This window comes from Athene cunicularia (genome assembly GCF_003259725.1).
Source record: "Athene cunicularia isolate RWA chromosome 18 unlocalized genomic scaffold, athCun1 chr18_part1, whole genome shotgun sequence".
In the NCBI taxonomy this organism is placed as follows: Eukaryota; Metazoa; Chordata; class Aves; order Strigiformes; family Strigidae; genus Athene; species Athene cunicularia.
Genome location: NW_020799123.1, coordinates 1,124,833 through 1,141,974, shown reverse-complemented (window position 1 = coordinate 1,141,974; position 17,142 = coordinate 1,124,833). Strand labels below are relative to the sequence as shown.

Sequence of the window (17,142 nt, the reverse complement as noted above, 5' to 3'; positions counted from 1 at the left end):
CCCAGCAGGTCAACAGAACGTGGCAAGGAACAAGCAACCTGGGGACTGCCCTTCATCTCTCCAGTGCTGGCTCTACTAAGGGTCCCTGTCCTGCTGGGAACTGCAGGGTGATGGAGGTTGTGCACATGGGGGGATCTGACAGGACTCAAGCGTATGCGCTTTCACCCTAACACAGAGCCAGCTCACCCTCCATCTTCCAGTTCAGTGTTTCTTCTGCCTCTTTCAGCTTCAGGTCAATAGCCCACAGCTGCCCCTCTATTAAAGGGTATTCGACCTCCAGGACTGTCTTCAGGACCTTGTTGTATCTGTTCACCATCAGCTCCAAGTTGGCCACCATCTGCCGGTATGATTCCTTGGAGGAATAGATTTCTGTTGCCGTCAGTGGGATGGCTCCCCTCTGCCTGCCAGACAGGTAGCTCACCTCCCTCAGCACCGAAACGAGCTGGAGAAACAAAGTGAAAGTGGGACACGGGACAATCCTCCCCATTTACCTGGCACTTTCCAATCAATTCTGAGCATCTTAGGGGTTTCTTGCCCTTTGAATAAAAGCAGCACACTCCGAAAAGAGGCTGGACACCTACTAGTCCATGCTATCTGTCTCCCATTGATCTTTGCCTCTGGTTTTCTTCCCAATCAAAGACAGACAGCTCTGTTAACTACTCAGCCAGCAAACTCTATGTAGCCTCTAAAAGTCATGATAATCTCTGGTCATCTCAGCTATCCTCATAACTACAGTCTTACAGCAATACCATGTCTTCAAGCGGAGCTTAGCAGTTATCTAAGTCAAAGATAAGATGGCTCCAGATCTGTTGGTCTGCTGGGCTAACTGGCATTAAAAAAAAAAAACAAAAAAAACAACAAAACACAAAAAAACCCCTCACCAAAACAACCAAAAACATGGCCCCAAACCCAGTGACTCAAATCTTCCTATGGCCACCACCCACCAAAGATTTCTGCTGGAGACTTCTCCAAGCCCAACCAGTAGCACTCAGTGCCGGTGCATGTTTAAATTGATGTTTGAGTTGTGATGGGACTGGACTGAGGGAGATTATCAAATCATAAGCCCCAGTATAAATGACTCCCTGCAACAAAGGGAGCAGCAAGGTCATCCAGTGCAATACATCACTTCTAAGACTAAAAATCTTTGCTCAGTTTAGTGGCTAGTGAGAGGTAAAATGCTCCTGAAACTGCACACGTTGGCATGGTGGCAGAAATTCGGTATGTTATATGGGTAATGGCAGGGGTGAGGACCACCCCTGGCTGTGGCTGAACTTGGGTGCAGCTCCCTAAAAATTGCCTTTCCCTTAGGTTGGCAGATTGTATCATCTCTTCCTGTGAAGACATGGGGAAGAAATCTCTCTCTGATCCCATGCCACTCATGCCCTCTGGTCCCAGTTCCCTACTCCTATTTTTGATGGGAAAACTGGAAAGCTGCAGATATGAAGAGAAGCAGGTGAAGCCACAAGCACAGGGATGGCATGTCCAGGAGCATCTGTCACTGCCCTGGGTGACAGGCAGGGGTTACTGAATCCTCTCCCCCTATGCCTGACATTGGCCAAAACCCAACATCTGGCAGAACTGGATGAGGCACTTGGGAAGCACTGTCCCTTTGAAGGGATGGCAAAGGGGAGGAACATGCAGTGCACATCAGGAAGGTATGTCATCACACATTCAGAGGGTATATAATACTAAAGTGACAGTGAACAGGATGACAAGAAGAGGAAAGAAAGAAGGGGTGAAGAAGGGTGCAGGGGGCACTCTGGCAAGGTGGACAAAAGAGTAGGAGGTGGTAGGAAAGGGAAAATCAGAGGACTGAAGGAACAAGAGGGTGAACTAGACACAATCAAGCTCCCTTCCCTTCTTTGCACTGGAATGTCTGGGACATCCCCAGCATGGGGTCAAGGGTGTCTTCCCCTCGTTCCCTCTCCTCCATGGAAGATGAGCTCTGGAAGACTCTTCCTTGCTGAAAAGCTGCAAATACATCCTCCCTCTAGGCAAAATGAGGTGCTCCTATCTATTTTGGAGGGCATGAAGAGGCTGCTGAACGGATACTTCAGGAAATCAGGCAGCCCTCAGTATGGAAAGCTGAGCAGAGCAGTGCAGAAACACTCAAAGACTGGAGCTGAGAACAGGCATGCTCAAAATATCATAGGCTCCAAATCTTGTTACCAGGGTGAAGGGTGGAAAACATCCCCTGGGGCCATTTGGCTCTCAGCTCAGCAAGGAGCTTCCAAGGAGCTTGAAAAATCCTTTGACTGAGGCCCAAGCTTGAGTGAGCTCTAAAACCTAAACACTTTCCTTTAACAGCAGCATGTCCCAGGGAACAGGGGGAAGTTTTTGATGCCAACGTTTCCCAGGCTCCTGAGATTCAGCACCTCCCCAGCAAATTACATTATAACAGCTGGCAGACCTTGGATCCCACCAGGCCCCAGCAGCTTTCAGTCCATCTACGCATGCCGCTGGCTTGGAGCTCTGCTTCTGCTTTGAGTGAGGTGGATGGTCAATCCTCCCCACACTGAAGATAGGCTTTAGGGGAACTCTAGGGGACAGAGAAATGATCTGAAATCTATCATAAGCCTCATGCACCACAGTAAAGAAAATCCAACAGCCACAACCCGGAGTAACAAAAAAAACATTTCCTGGGTTTTTTATAACCTTTCAGAAAGCTCACATTTCAGGTGCACACAACACTAAACCACCCCTGTATATAATGCCCCAACACTCCCCACATCAGTATCAAATCTGGTCTAGAGATGCTGACACCAGTTAAACATCTGGCTACCCAGGGACTGTCTGTCACTGGCTTTAACTAGAATTTTCTCTGCTCAAACTGTAATCCTGATATTTTACCAGGAGATAAATCCCACAGATTGGATTGTCTTTAACACAAATTCATGTTACCCATCACAGAAGGGGTTCCATGGACCTCAGCAGAACAGACCTAGTACAAACCCCACCACACCTCCCGTGGACAGTGGGGCACAGCTTGGAGACACAGCTGCAGGCAAGCAGGCAAGCTAACTGACAGCAGTTTTTACCTGGGGATCAAAATTGACTGTGATCAGTTTGGTTTCTGGATCTCGCCGGATGAGTGGCTGAATAAGGTTGTACTGTGATTTTTCAGAGACTGTCTGGGACCAGGCTACATAGAGCTTTTCCTGATACCTGCCAGAAAATAAAACATCCCTCATGTAGGTACCAAGCTAGCAGACCAGGGCATATAACCAAATGAAAGTCAGGTCTACTACTGAGGACTGAAGAACATGAAGGAATATTAAAAACCAATTCACACCATCTCCATAAACAACATGGCTTCAATGACAAACACCTGAAAACCAGTGACAGCATCAAGTCAGGAGGGCAAAGATCTCTCTTTGTACTATTTTTAGCAGAGGATTCAGATTTAGAGACAGGCTTTCAAAAGCATTAGCCTAAAGTAACAGATAAGCAGCTACTAGGCATTTCCAAAGTGTCTAAGCAGGAATGGGTGTGTAAATCCATACAAGTGCTGGGGATGGATGCAGCTGCCTTCACTTCTCTCAGAGTCACTGCAGAGAGACCATCACTTCAGGGAAATTCAGCTATTTGAGAGCTCTATGACACCACTGGCAGTGGAAATCAGAGGGCAGAATAGGTGTCCTGGTATCTCACATGTCATGGGCAGTCCAACTCAAGCTACAAAGTCTCTTCTGAATCATATTGTCAGCTTAGCACTTTGGGAAATGGCACCCAGAAAACACTATCTCTGTTGAAGTTACCCAGGACCCTCTGCTCTCTTCTGAAAGGCTGAACCATAATTATTCAGCCTTTGTTTTGGTAATCAGAAACAGGACTCCCTCCAACTGCCATGCAGTACCCAGCAGCCAGGTGTCTCAGCTCCCTTCATTGCTGATGGAGAGCAGGATCTGCAGAGACATATCCTTCCTGGGGAGGTGGCTCTTCCCAAGGGAAAGCCCAGAGCAACCAGTTCAGTTTTAACATCCAGTTCAGATTTAACAACCAGTTCAGATGTAGCATCAAACATACTAAGTCAGGAACAATGAATCCCACTCCAAATTTTGGAATATATATATTAGAGACACTGTAAATACACTCTGTGAATGGGCACAAGTGGATTCAGAATCCTGGTCAGTCCACGTTTTCTACCAGCGTAGCTTCTACATCCAACTGAATGTTCCAATGTTTCTGCTAGGCTGCACAGCCCCCATTCCTCCCACGTAAACTTCTCATTTCAAGACCTGACAGAAAGACTGTAGTATAAAGCAACAGGATTCCTCCTCCTCTCTCATCCAAAAATTTCCTCTGGCTTAGAAAGAGACATTCCCAGGCCCTGAGCTGGCAAATGTGCTGGAAGATGGTTTAGAGGAGGAAAAAGTTTCTTCATATACTTACAGCCTTGCCTGAGCCACCACTTACTTGTCGAGCAGCTGGATCATTTCTTCATACTTCTCTATCACCCTTCGTCCTTCAGCAGAGTCCAAGCAGCTGGTAGCACAACAGAGAAGCTCAGTATTATGTTTATCTCAGTGAGGCTGTAGTCTGTATTTACCCCTTCCCAAGATCACCCACCAGTTTGCAGGCAGACTCTGACTGGGGACCTTGGATTTCACTCCCCACCGCATCACCCAAAATCGCTTTGCTGCACAAAGGCTATCCAAGCCCCCATGTGCTCTTTCTCAGGTGTTTGAATGGCAATGGACAAAATGGAACCATATCCTAGAGGGGGAAGAAGGGCTCAGTGCTGCTGAATACTGGTCTCTTTAACATACCTAATACTCCAAGTTTCACACTCCTCATTTGCACAGAGCATGGCACCCTCTGCTTACCAGCCAGCACTTCCTAAGATCAAAGATGCTCAGAAGGAAGCAGCATGTGGCTCCTGGTAGGTGCAGCTCTTTGTGGTGCCATATTTGTGCCCCTCAAATCATAGGGGCAGGGGAGAATAAAGGCATCCTGGAGCATGGGAGGCAGAGCCTTGGCCATGCTGCCTGTGCTGTACAACTGCCTCTGAACCCAGGGAGGCAGCTGGACAGAGTAATCCTTCTAAGGCCATCTTTTCCCCATTGTTTCATTTACAATATCTAACTTTTCCTGAAAATGGTTGTTGATTTGGAAGACATTTTGAAAAAAACATGTATTAAACAAAACCCAGCAAAGGTAGTGCAGTCACCAGTGAGCAGTCACCACTGGGCACATACTAATCAAACCTTCTGCAAGTAAACAAGTCCTCTAAGCAAAACCATCTTCATTTCCCCCTTTTAATCCTTTTTCCCTTTAAAGTTTCACGTAGGAAACAGCATCACATTACCCCTGCTGCAGAGCATGTTATTAACTGCTCTAAACAGAAGAAAGAAAAATCGATGCAAAATGCAAATTTGGGTTCTACTTCATGGCTTACAAAATTTGCTATTCAGATTCAAACCAAACATGATAACTTGGGCTCTGTGCTGAGAACCATCCAAGAGCTTGTTTCACTGCACTGATGTCTTTACTGCTGCAGAATAATTTAAAACACTTAATGGCAATACACTGTGAGAGAACACTACAGATACTGCAGTGATGGAGGTGGCGTATCAATCACATTAAAAAAAGTGATTCCATTTACTCATAATCCTGTCCAGCACAAGTAAAACTATTCCTGTGAGCTACAAGGCGCACTCCCTGAAGCATGTTCAGTTGTCCCAAGTCCAACATTGGTTTGCTTTACAGGACTTTCAAATGCTGTGCCACATGGTGCCACAAGATGTGGCAGCTGTGAGTGTGGGGCCACACCTCCCCAAGAACACCCCTAATAACAAACATTTAGGTGATAAGCATCCTATAGCACTAGTTTCTTTTCTTTTTTATGAGGGACGACTCCTTTGTTTAATGCTGAGACAGTTGTCTTCTGCAAGTGCCCAGCGAAGTCCTCATCTATTCACCAACCTGGAAACTCAGCTCCATCAGTACATCTTAGATGAGTCAGTCCAGCACCACTCTGCCATTCACAGCTTGGATGATGCCAGAACCAGGGCTTGCAGCTGAGGGTTAGGCTGCACCCAAAAAAGTGCTGGAGAACATGCTGAGTGGGATTGCAGTGGGAAAGGTTCCAATACCTCTTCCAATTGCAACCTAGAACTATGTCTGATAGCTGAATAGCGCATGTACTATCCCACTGTGCCTCTTAACCACTTCAAAGCAAACCCAAATAATGAGATTCTTAAAAAAAAAAAAAGATTGCAGGGAAGCTGAATAGCACTGGTGCAATCACTTCTCACCTCTTTGACTAAGAATTATTTCAGCTATAACCATTGGATAGTGTTCAACACAGAACAAAAATGAGATTGATAAGACAAAAGATATCAAGATGGTGATAAAGCAACTTAGCTGGAAGAGACACGCACAGATGTGGGATGTGCTTGAAGTGACCAAATGGCACCTGGATTCGTGCTCGCAGCTCCCGAGCCCATTCCAGTGCTCCAGCTACCGGTGGCATGTTCTTGTGCACAGGGGGGCATCCTGGAGAGGGCACAATGAAACAGCATTGGACCGAACACTGCAGTTGTAACCCCAAAAATACACCAATAGAAACTCATCTGCACAAAACTGCTCTGATTTCCCAGCTTCCTTCCTTAAATCCAACATCTGCTACATGATGTAGGTCTGTGACCAGGGTAAGACTCCTAGTGCCTCTGGACCTTGAATAAGGACCTGAGATCAAAGGAAAAGCCTGGCATATGTTAGAAACAGAGATGATACAGAGGCATCTTTTGTGTGGGAAGCATTCCCTACTCCCCACAAACAATGATGTAGGGATTTCTGACCAAGAGCTGGTTCTGACTATTTTATCTAATGCTCAGAGAACACTCCCCAGATTCACAGCAAATGATGGACTCATCCCCCATGAAGATCTCCATGTTAATCTGTACTGGTTCCAACAGTGCTGCCTCTTCTGGACTTGCCTGGTTCCAGTACCATCTTTCTGAGGCAAGGAAACAGGTTGCTGCTCAAAAAAGACACACTCTATCCCTCATAATCTGATAGGAGTCTACCCATTCCCTCCTGTGCCAACGTTCATGTGAAATAACAAACATGGAAAAGGCTGATTAAACCCTTGGTTACAAAGTCCCAGTCACATACTTTGTAATTACAGCATTACAAGGGAAACACAATAAATTCATACTGGGGAGCACATGATCAGGTTTGCAAGTCCCATGGGGTGTTTAAATCAGTGCACAGATGTGAAGAGAAACCCCTTATCACAGCCTTGCTGGGGTCAAAGTTCAGCAATCCCTGCAAATCTTCATTCCCAGTCACATACCATGTATACACATTTTAAAAAGGAAAATTCTTCCCCCTAACAGATTATTTCCTTTAATATTAAAAATAGAGCTTTCCCAGGCACTTCCATTTCCACTAGGAGCCATAGAAGCTGAAAACATTTGCAATTTGGGAAGTTTTGGTTTCCTTAGAAAAAGCAAATTGTTTTCCTTTCAAATTAATCTAAATCCAATTTCCTGTAAAATCAATTTTACTCAGCACATGCCACCTACCGAGCTCCAGCTCTGCCTGGATGTGCCTGGAGTAGATCAGCCTCGCATGGTCCAAGGCACCGTTGAACATGCTGATGAGGACAGAGTATTTGTCAGCAGCATCTGCAGCAATTACTGGTCGCTCCAAAAGGCTCCCAAACATGTCCAACAACTGTGGAGGTGAAGAAACAGGAAAAGAAAGGGGAAAAAAAAATCACAACCCCAACTTCTGCAGAGAGACCCACTGGGATCTTCCTCACTAGCCCAGATGTCTGCACTGATGGGCACTTTGGAAAAGGGAAATTTCTTTTCTTTACCCTGCTTTTCCCAGTAGTCCCTCTCTTTGTTACAGACTTTCCCTGTGAGTGAAACACTTTCCAACTTTCATTCTTCAAATGCTCCAAAATTTTCATTTTTTAAAAAAAACTTGGAAAGATAAATACTATCACTTCCTACAGGCTTTTCTACAAACCCTGGTATTTTCAGACAATACGATTTTTTTTTTCTGCAAGATATATTAGTTGGCAAACAAGACAGCCTTGTTTCTAGAAAACCTCAGGTTTCAAAATTGAAATACATCCATGTATTAACAATATTAGCAAATTGATATTAACAATAATCACCTGTTTTTTAACAGCCATTCTCACCAGGAAATCCTAGAAAAAGCATAATTTCCTCCAACTCACAGAGACACAAGTAAAACTCCTGGCATCCAAGAGCCTGATTTGAATATTTCTTTGGCTACTCTTTCTAAAACTGAACAAAGATGAATTCTGGTTGTGTCTTAATGGGAAGAGAAGAAATACTCTCAAAGCTTTCAGCAAACACACTGCTGCCAGCTCCATGGCTTGACAGTTCGCAAGGGACCCACATGTCTGAGCATCACTAACCAAGACCAGCCCAAAAGCTACAAGTCTCATTGTCCCACTGTCCATTCCCCTCAGCAAACATCAGCCCATGTGCCTGTAGCTACAGCACTGGCTGGCCCTCTCTGATTCTCACTGAGTCAAACTTTGGTGCCCTGATTTTCCTTCTATAAAAGAGAAGGGGCGTGATAGACAAACCTTGAAGATGTGCTCCAAGTCTGAGGCATCATCGAAAGCCTGGATGAAAACAGTGCCCAGCCGTCGGTCGATGTCTTCTACCTTCTGCTGGAAATCAAAGGCATCTTGCTCAAACTCCTGTGGGAAGGCCAAACAGTAAGCTGTGAGGCTGCAAGACAGCACCAAGAAGCTACCTGCAGCCTCCTAATGCAGAGATCTTTCCTCTTCTTATTCACCATGAATTAAATCATTCCTCTGGACAACCTTCAGCCACTGCAGCATGGCAAAGCTCCATGGAGCCTGAGGACATTTCTGTACTGTCCCAGGGCTGAGATTATGGCCCTCCAGGATGGATCCTTTGGTCCCAAGGGCTTTCCATGATCCCACAAGCACTATTTCCACACCCTCATCCCCTCAACTTGGCCTGAAGACTACACCGTCATTCAGAAAACAGATGCACCTGCTGACTTCAAAATTCAATCTACTTGCAAGCCCAAACAAGCCTGTGGTTTTGATTGATAGTGAGTTGGCCGTGTGGCAACAATAAAGGCAGTTTCAAAACACTGCCACAGGTTGCCCAGAGAGGTTGTGGACTCTCCACCCTTGGACACATTCAACCTTGGAGATATTTAACCTGACTGGTCACAGTCTTGCTCTAGCTAAGCCTGCTTTGAGCACGGCAGGTGGATTGGGTGATCTCCAGAAGATTTCCAACCTCAACAGTTCCATGTTTCTGTAATTTCCATCATCTTCTGGCACTGATTTCTTGCTCCAATTGCAAAAAAAAATTTTTTGAAGTTCAAGAATAAAATCTACAGGATTTTTCCCTACAGGTAAAAGAGCCCAAATCAAAGACTGTACTTGACAAACTGGGAGACTTCAGTCCTTCTGTCCTGGCTTGGACAAAGCCACTAAAAATTAGACCACGTGTCTCTTTTCTGAAAGGACAAAGCATAAGGCAACAGTTTTTGCTATGATCACTGCTGAGCTCCAGCAGAATCAGATGCCATGTTTTAACTGAAAAAGAGAGTCTAGTAAGTAATAGAGGATGCAAAATTCGAGCACTGAATGAACAAGCAGGACTAGGGAAGTGATGGTCCGCCTGTACTCAGCACTGGTGAGGCTGCACCTCGAGTTTTGGGCCCCTCACTACAAGAAAGACATTGAGGGGCTGGAGTGTGTCCACAGAAAAACAACAGAGCTGGTGCAGGGTCTGGAGCACAGGTCTGATGGGGAGCGGCTGAGGGAACTGGAGGAGTTTACTCTGGAGAAAAGGAGGCTGAGGGGGGACCTCCTGGCCCTCTACAACTCCCTGAAAGGAGCTTGTAGAGAGTTGGGTGTTGGTCTCTTCTTCGAGGTAACAAGTGATAGGACAAGAGGAAATGGCCTCAAGTTGCAGCAGGGGAGGTTTAGACTAGATATTAGGAAAAATTTCTTCACCAAAAGGAAACAAGCTTCCCAGGGAAGTGGTTGAGTCACCATCCTTGGAGATATTTAAAGCAAGGTGTAGATGTGGTGCTTAGGGACATGGTATGATGGTTTTAAGCCCTGCCAGGACCAGACACCACATTGCCGTTGCCACTCCCCCACCCTCAGCCGGTCAGGCTGGAAGTGAGGTACAAACCCCGGGTTGAAATAAGAAGAAATTTAATACAACAGTGTGATAAACAACCTGAACAACAACAGTAGCAATGATAACAACAATAAACAGCAATAACAGTGAACAAGACAAAAGATATGCAGAGAAATACCACAATGGTCACGGAACAAACCCGACACGTGCTCCTGCCACCAAAAGCCACCAGGGAAAAAGTTCCCACCCTTGACATCAGCATGGTATGAATAACCCGGCTGGAGATCCCTTCCCACTCTCTCTCTGCTGGGGAAACTTAACCCTATCTTAGCTGAACCAGGACACATGGTTTAATGGTGGACTTGGCAGCGTTAGGTTTACAGTTGGACTTGATCATCTTAAGGGTCTTTTCCAACCTAAACGACTCTATGACTCAGAGTCACACAAAAGGCCATGGGGTCACTGAAACCAAGCCAGCTCCTGCAGAGCTACCTTCACCACTTTCTGTGCCCTCCCTCCTGAAGGAAGGGTGACATGGAGCAAGCAGCTTTCCAGCAAGAACATCCCAGGCAGCACTGGGGACGTGCCATCCACTTCAGGGATGTACTGAGAACTACAGAAAGCAAAGCACAAGTCACCCGTCACCACACCGGACAGGTCCCAAGACCCAAAGGGAAGGCACACCAGCCCTGTGACCCCCTACCAGCCCAGCCACCCTTCAACTCAGCACAGCCCTTTCCAAAGGCAGCAAAGCAGAAGTCTGATGGGGGGAGGACTTTTCCCTGGCATTACCTTCCACTTGGACGTCTGCCATGAATGGCTGCCCCAAAAGCAGTGAAAGACTGGAGCTCCTCACCACAGAACTTCTTTATGGCCAGGCCTAACATATCCTGCTCACCAGACAGCAAACTGAGTCCAGGGCTAACGGGACAACCAGCAGAAGAGATCAAAGATCCTCTGAGATTGGACACAACCGTGGAACACAGACCCCTTCAGAAATTCTATTCCCACCCTTCCTTCATAGCTCACCCAGGCTGTGCTGCTCAGTGTCAAAGCCAAGAGCAGGAATTTCTGAATAGACAGTAAGGAGGCCCAAGTCACACTCGCTTTGCTCTGCTTGTATGACACATGATGTTGAGAGCATCTGTGGTCCGGATGGCCACTGAGCCATGACCCAGAGGGATGGGAATATTCCTTTAATTAAAGCACTATTGATAATAAAATACTGAGTCCTTGAATTCTAAGAGAACCAGATGTCATGCGTTCATCTAGACAAGAGCAAACACATCCTCAGAGGTCACCTGAGCTGGCCCTCATCAGGCAAGCTAGACATCAAGAGCAGGAAAGCAAAGAGATGTGGATATTGGTACAGTTTATACACACCTGCAACCACCATCTATAGGGAAAGCTTGTATAAAAGGCAGAGAAATCCAGATTTCCCAGCTGTATTGGTCTGAGGTCCTGAACTAGCAAAATATGCTAGATATAGACCTGCAAGAACTCCCAAATCTCTGCAGGAAAGGCCAGTGGCTGTTTGTTGCCTACAATAACAGGTCAGATCATTACAAAAGAAGGAAGGAGTTGGGAAAAAGCCAGCAGCACTGCTCATGAGCCAAGGCTCCGTCGCAGAGGAAGCTGCTGCTTTGGAAACATGCACATGGTGCTTCTATTCCCACAAGCTGGTCCCACCTACCGTGTTGGTCAGCTCAAGACAGTCATAGGTTCGCTCTGCAAACACCTTGTACGCCTCCTGGAATTCCTCATACATGTCCAGCACCTGCTGGCCCAGGGCCTTCCCTTTAATCCCACTGAACTCGATCTTTTCCAGCTTCATCAGGTCCAAGGCTGTTGCCAGGAGATCCTTCAAAGTCAATGGAGACACACAGAGGTTAAGATGTTGACAAAAGATGACAACAGTTGTCACAACACGGAGCTGTGCTCCCTGCTGCGCCAAAAGACCTCCCCAAGCACACTGCCTGTGACATTGTCAGGCTGGGTGACACAAATGGGAGTGGGGAGACACATCTGCCCAACCTGTCCTGGGCATCAACAGCTGCTCATAACATGTGCCTTCCTAGTGGGACCTGCTGCTGCCCTCAGAAATACTATGCCAACAGTAAAATTGCTTTAAAGAGTATTTAGAGGACAGATCCAAAGCAACACATGAGACCCTGATATGTCATCCAGCATAGCTAAGAATCCCAATTTTAGAGGTATTAACCAAGAAGAGACCTCTGATGTTTACAGGTACCTGAACTGTCAAAAGCTCCTGCTCAGTCAAACCTCCATTGTCAAACCTCCTTTGACAACCTGAATATACTGCAGCCATTTACTGTCCCAGGAGGTGTGGGACAGAGAAGGAAGGAGGACATGGACACTGGACAAAAAGCACAGTGCTCTGCCACCGCAACAGTGCAGCTCAGAACCTCTGGCTCTCCTGTAGCCCACATCCACAGTACCCTGGCTATGAGCAATCACTGCCCAGAGCCTTTGCAGAGTGACAGTGCATAGTTCCTGTCACACGTTCTCACAGTGACCTGCAGTTGCTCCTGTGTCTGATCATATTCCTCTCCACACTGGCCAGCAGTTTGGTTAACTGCATACCGAACCCTATGGGAAACCATCATTATGAATAGTTTTAAAACAGACAGCAGTCATGATGGTTTTCAACATACTTAATTAAAGAAAGCATAGAGTTATATAGTGTGTTTAAACCAGTAAAATCTTCTGTTCCACTGGAGAGAACAAGAGAAAAAGAACCCAGACTTTCCTTTGAATGAACAAATGCCAGCAGCTTGTACCCTGCACATCCAATCCTACATGTCAGGAATGTGGCAACAATAAACAAAGACTTTCACTTCAGAAGCATGTGGATAACAGATAAATGTGTGCTGTTAACCACGTGAGAGCTAACAGGTATATACAGTGTGTGTAACCGGTACACACCGTGTCTGTATGTCTGTGGTCTCCAGACACAGCCAGCTGACAAGTAGAGCATGGAGAGCGCTCATATGCACAGGGTTGCCCCACACATTCAGACCTGCTGTCTGCAAAATAACATCCCCTCCGGCGCAAGGAGCCCTTGGCCATGCTGGGAGCTGAAGGACGATGGGACTTCATGACACCAGATGTCCCTGTCTCCAATGACCATCTCACAGTGACAAGCCTTGGCAAACAGGGACACCCCTGAGCCACAGCACCCCAGCTGGACAGACCATTAGGATGCGAAGGGATGACCTGGTGAGCAACGTGTCCCCACTCCTCCCCAGGCCCACACGGCACAGCCTCAAGTGGAGCATGTGGCCTCTCCAAGTCAGGCAGGACCCAGCTCTAGGGTGTCTCTCTGATGGTGATAGGAGGACTAGGAGATTGTATTGATCTATTTACAGTTGTGCAAACCACAGCCCCAAGTAATCTCCATTCCCTTTCCCCAGCAGGGCTCTTGGGAACAATGACACACATACCAACCTGACCAGAAGGACACAGCTGTGCATCTTACACATGCACCAAGCAGAACATGATAAAACAAGGTCCTAACCTTGCTGTAAGAGGAGACCTAACAGCAAAGAGGGTGGCTCCATCCCCTGGCATCAGGTGAAGCTACAAGAAAGGAAGATGCCAGGAAAGGAAGATGTTACAAGAAAGGAAGATGTGAGTTCATGGCTATAGAGCTCTCCTGAAGGCTTGCAATACTTTTTAAAGTCTCACCTCCACCATCTGCAGTCTCTTCAAGAAGCTGTCCAGCCTTGCAAACACCATTATGGCATGGAAGTCCCACTCCCTCACTTCTTGGCCTGGTTCATAATACGTGTGTAGTTTCTCCCTTCTCTCCTCAAATGCTCCTTTGAACGCATTCAGGATGCCCAGCACCATTTGCACCTTGCCCAGGCTCTCCTCCATCTCCCCTTTCAGAATGTCTTCTGGAGACAGGTAAACCAGGGCCTGGAAGAGCAAAATCACACCTGAGAGATCACTTCTGCCATCACAGAACACAGTGACTTCTTGCACTGAATGTGTTTGAACCTACCTCTCAAGTTAAGAATCACTTTGCCAGGGAAGGATGGGGAGAAAGGAGGAGAGAGGTGACTTTCAGAAAAAAAGCTTCCCTTGGCAAACAGGCGTCACAGCCACGCACCTGCTGAATGAGAAGGTTGCAGATCTCCTGGAGCAGCACTACTATCCGCACAGGCACACTGTAGTGCTTGGAGGTGACCCAGATCAAACACACCACGTGGAGCAAAGGGACCAGGAAAGGCTTCACCTCACTGAACTCAACCCTCTCTATGTCCTCCAAGGGGTGTTTGAGGGGCATCAGGTGCAGGTGAATGTCCTGAGCTTCGGTCAAAGCTGTTTTAAGAGATGGGAGAAGTGGTGAGATCCACCAAGCTGTGGTGCGTTGGGTTGATGATCTGAGTGCTGGTCTCACCTCACTGGGTGGCAGGGTGCCTGGGAAAACAAACAGCCCCGACAAGCACAAAGCACACTCACCTACCTGTGTGCTGAAGACTGCTCACCCCTGAACATTGCTCACCTACAGCAGTAACCAGAACAGGAAATAAACTGACATGACGGCGAGGGACAGGGAGCTGGGACAAGGGTTTGTGTAGAGGCTCAGTCCCCAAATGCTAAATGAGTTGCCAGTCATAAGTGGTGTTCCTCAGGGCTTGGTGTTGGGACCATTTCTGTTCAACATCTTTATTGATGATCTTGATGCGGACACAGAGTGTGTCATCAGTGAGTTCACAGGTGACACCAAGTGAAGCGGGAGTGTCGATCTGCACGAGGACAGGGAGGCTACGCAGAGAGACCTGGATAGATTGGATCGGTGGCCAACGTCAACGGGATGAGCTTCAACAAGGGTAAGTGCCAGGTCCTGCACTTGGGCCACAACAACCCCCTGCATGGCTACAGGCTCGGGGAGGGGTGGCTGGAGCTCTCTGGGGGAAGGATCTGGGGGTTCTCATTGACAAGCAGCTGCACATGAGCCAGCAGTGTGCCCGGGTGGCCAAAAAAGCCAACGGCATCCTGACTTGGATTAGAAATAGTGTGACCAGCAGGAGCAGGGAGGTGACAGTCCCCTGTGCTCTGCACTGGGGAGGACACACCTGGAGGGTTGGGTCCAGTTTGGGCACCTCAATCCAAGAGAGATCTGGAGGGGCTGGAGCGAGGGCAGAGGAGGGCAACGAGGCTGGGGAAAGGCCTGGAGAATAAATCCTGTGAGGAGCCAGTGAAGGAGCTGGGAGTGTTCAGTGTGAGGAGGAGGAGGCTGAGGGGAGAGAGACCTCATCCCTCTCTGCAGCTCCTGAAAGGACATTGTGGAGAGGTCAGTGCTGGTCTCTTCTCACAGGGGATCAGGGACAGAACAAGAGGGAATGACTTTAAACTGCAACAGGGGAGGGTCAGACTGGACATGAGGAAAACATTTTTCCCGGAAAGACTGGTCAGAGAGTAGAACAGGCTGCCCAGGGAGGGGGGAGTCCCCATCCCTGGGTGTGTTTAAGGGTTGTTTGGATGAGCTGTGGGGGGATGTGGAGTAAGGGAGAACTTTGTAGAGTTGGGCTGAGGGTTGGACTCGATGATCCCGAGGGGCTTTTCCAACCTGAATGATTCTGTGATTCTGTGAACATGCCCAGCAGCACCAAAAATACAGTGCTGCCATCACTACAAACAGGCCACAGGACTTGTTATATAGCACTGCAGGCTACAGAGCATCACAGATCTTGGCCTGAGTTCATTTTAGCTCAGGTTTGGCTATAGTAGTCCCTTGCTCAGTGGGCAGATGACCACAGTCCCACTTGTCCTGGCTGTAACAGCAAGCCTATCAACAACAAGGTAACTAATGTCTGACTAGTTGAAAGTTTTAGCTTAGCTTTGTACACCTGTGTGGTTTTACCCTGAAGAATTACCCCGGAGTGAAAGCATTAATAAAACCAGGTGATCGTTGTACAGTTAAACTTGTGGACCAACAATAAATAACCCCCAAAACCAAGGAAGAAGAAACTCCCACTATCATCACCACCCTCCCAGCAAAGATGACAGACAACAGCCACACCACCACATCAGCAGGGAGGGCACAACACCAGGAAAAGGGGCAGAGACTTAAAAGCAGCTGCATACAAATCTGAACTGTGTTGTAATGGAAATTAACAATTATAGTCCAAATTATTCAATTAGGGTTAGCGTTGCTGTAACCAGACTAAAACCAAATATTTGTTGTATTTTAATTAGACCCTTAAAGCATTAATTAGTTTTACAATGAGATCTTGGTTCCTTATATAAGGGGTGTTTCTCTAGCCCATATGAATTTCTCAGTGTTACACAGATCCTTAACAGATTACATGTTTCCACATGAAGGGGTGAAGAATAGTGTTATCTGTCAGCAGGTACATAGCTGGCAAAGTCTGAATGGTTTTGTACTGCCAGAGACTAGAGCCCAGAGCTGGGCTGGAGATGGACATGGAGGATCAGCTGTGTTGGTCTACAGTGGACAGAGCAGGACTGCACTGTTTTTCACTACGGAGGGGAATTTGCAGCGTTTCCTTTGGCTGGACTGAGCTCCCTAAACAGAGTTCATGAGAAAAACTATGATACTTGATTCAAGAGAGCTGCATTTTTAAAGATAGACTTTTGCTTCATGTACAGTCAAAAAGTAAACCTTCCTTATAAGTCTTCTTATGAATTAAATGAAAAAAAAAAAAAAACACCACGAAAAAAACGAAAAAAGTCTTTAATTCCCTAAACTGGGAAATGAAATCTTGACATTTTTCTGCTCAAAGCTCTTGTCTTACTGCATTGTGCCAGACTGGCAAAATAAGGGAGAGCAGAGGCAGATCTGCTGATGCACACCACCACCTACAGGTCACCCAGCCACCGGCATCACTGCAACAATCTCCCCGACCAAGTGGGCAGGAGAGCTGGGGGCTGGCCAGACCTTGCAACCCAGCAGGGTGTCACTGGACGGGGATGCAGACAGACATGCGGACAGACATGTGGACAGGTGCTCCCAGTGCATCAC

General features: G+C 47.1%; 1 protein-coding gene across 1 annotated transcript in view; it reads right to left on the bottom strand.

Annotated features, from left to right (window-relative positions):
- Positions 1-17,142, bottom strand: part of DNAH9 (dynein axonemal heavy chain 9) — a 206,644-nt gene that overhangs the window by 184,556 nt on the left and 4,946 nt on the right. The window contains exons 5-13 of the mRNA XM_026861253.1: positions 14,263-14,474; positions 13,836-14,069; positions 11,821-11,988; positions 8,576-8,692; positions 7,533-7,683; positions 6,384-6,498; positions 4,417-4,485; positions 3,039-3,165; positions 187-442 (exon numbers count right to left, since the gene is read on the bottom strand). Coding sequence (XP_026717054.1) covers positions 187-442; positions 3,039-3,165; positions 4,417-4,485; positions 6,384-6,498; positions 7,533-7,683; positions 8,576-8,692; positions 11,821-11,988; positions 13,836-14,069; positions 14,263-14,474 — 1,449 coding nt within the window. The remainder of the gene's footprint in view (positions 1-186; positions 443-3,038; positions 3,166-4,416; positions 4,486-6,383; positions 6,499-7,532; positions 7,684-8,575; positions 8,693-11,820; positions 11,989-13,835; positions 14,070-14,262; positions 14,475-17,142) is intronic.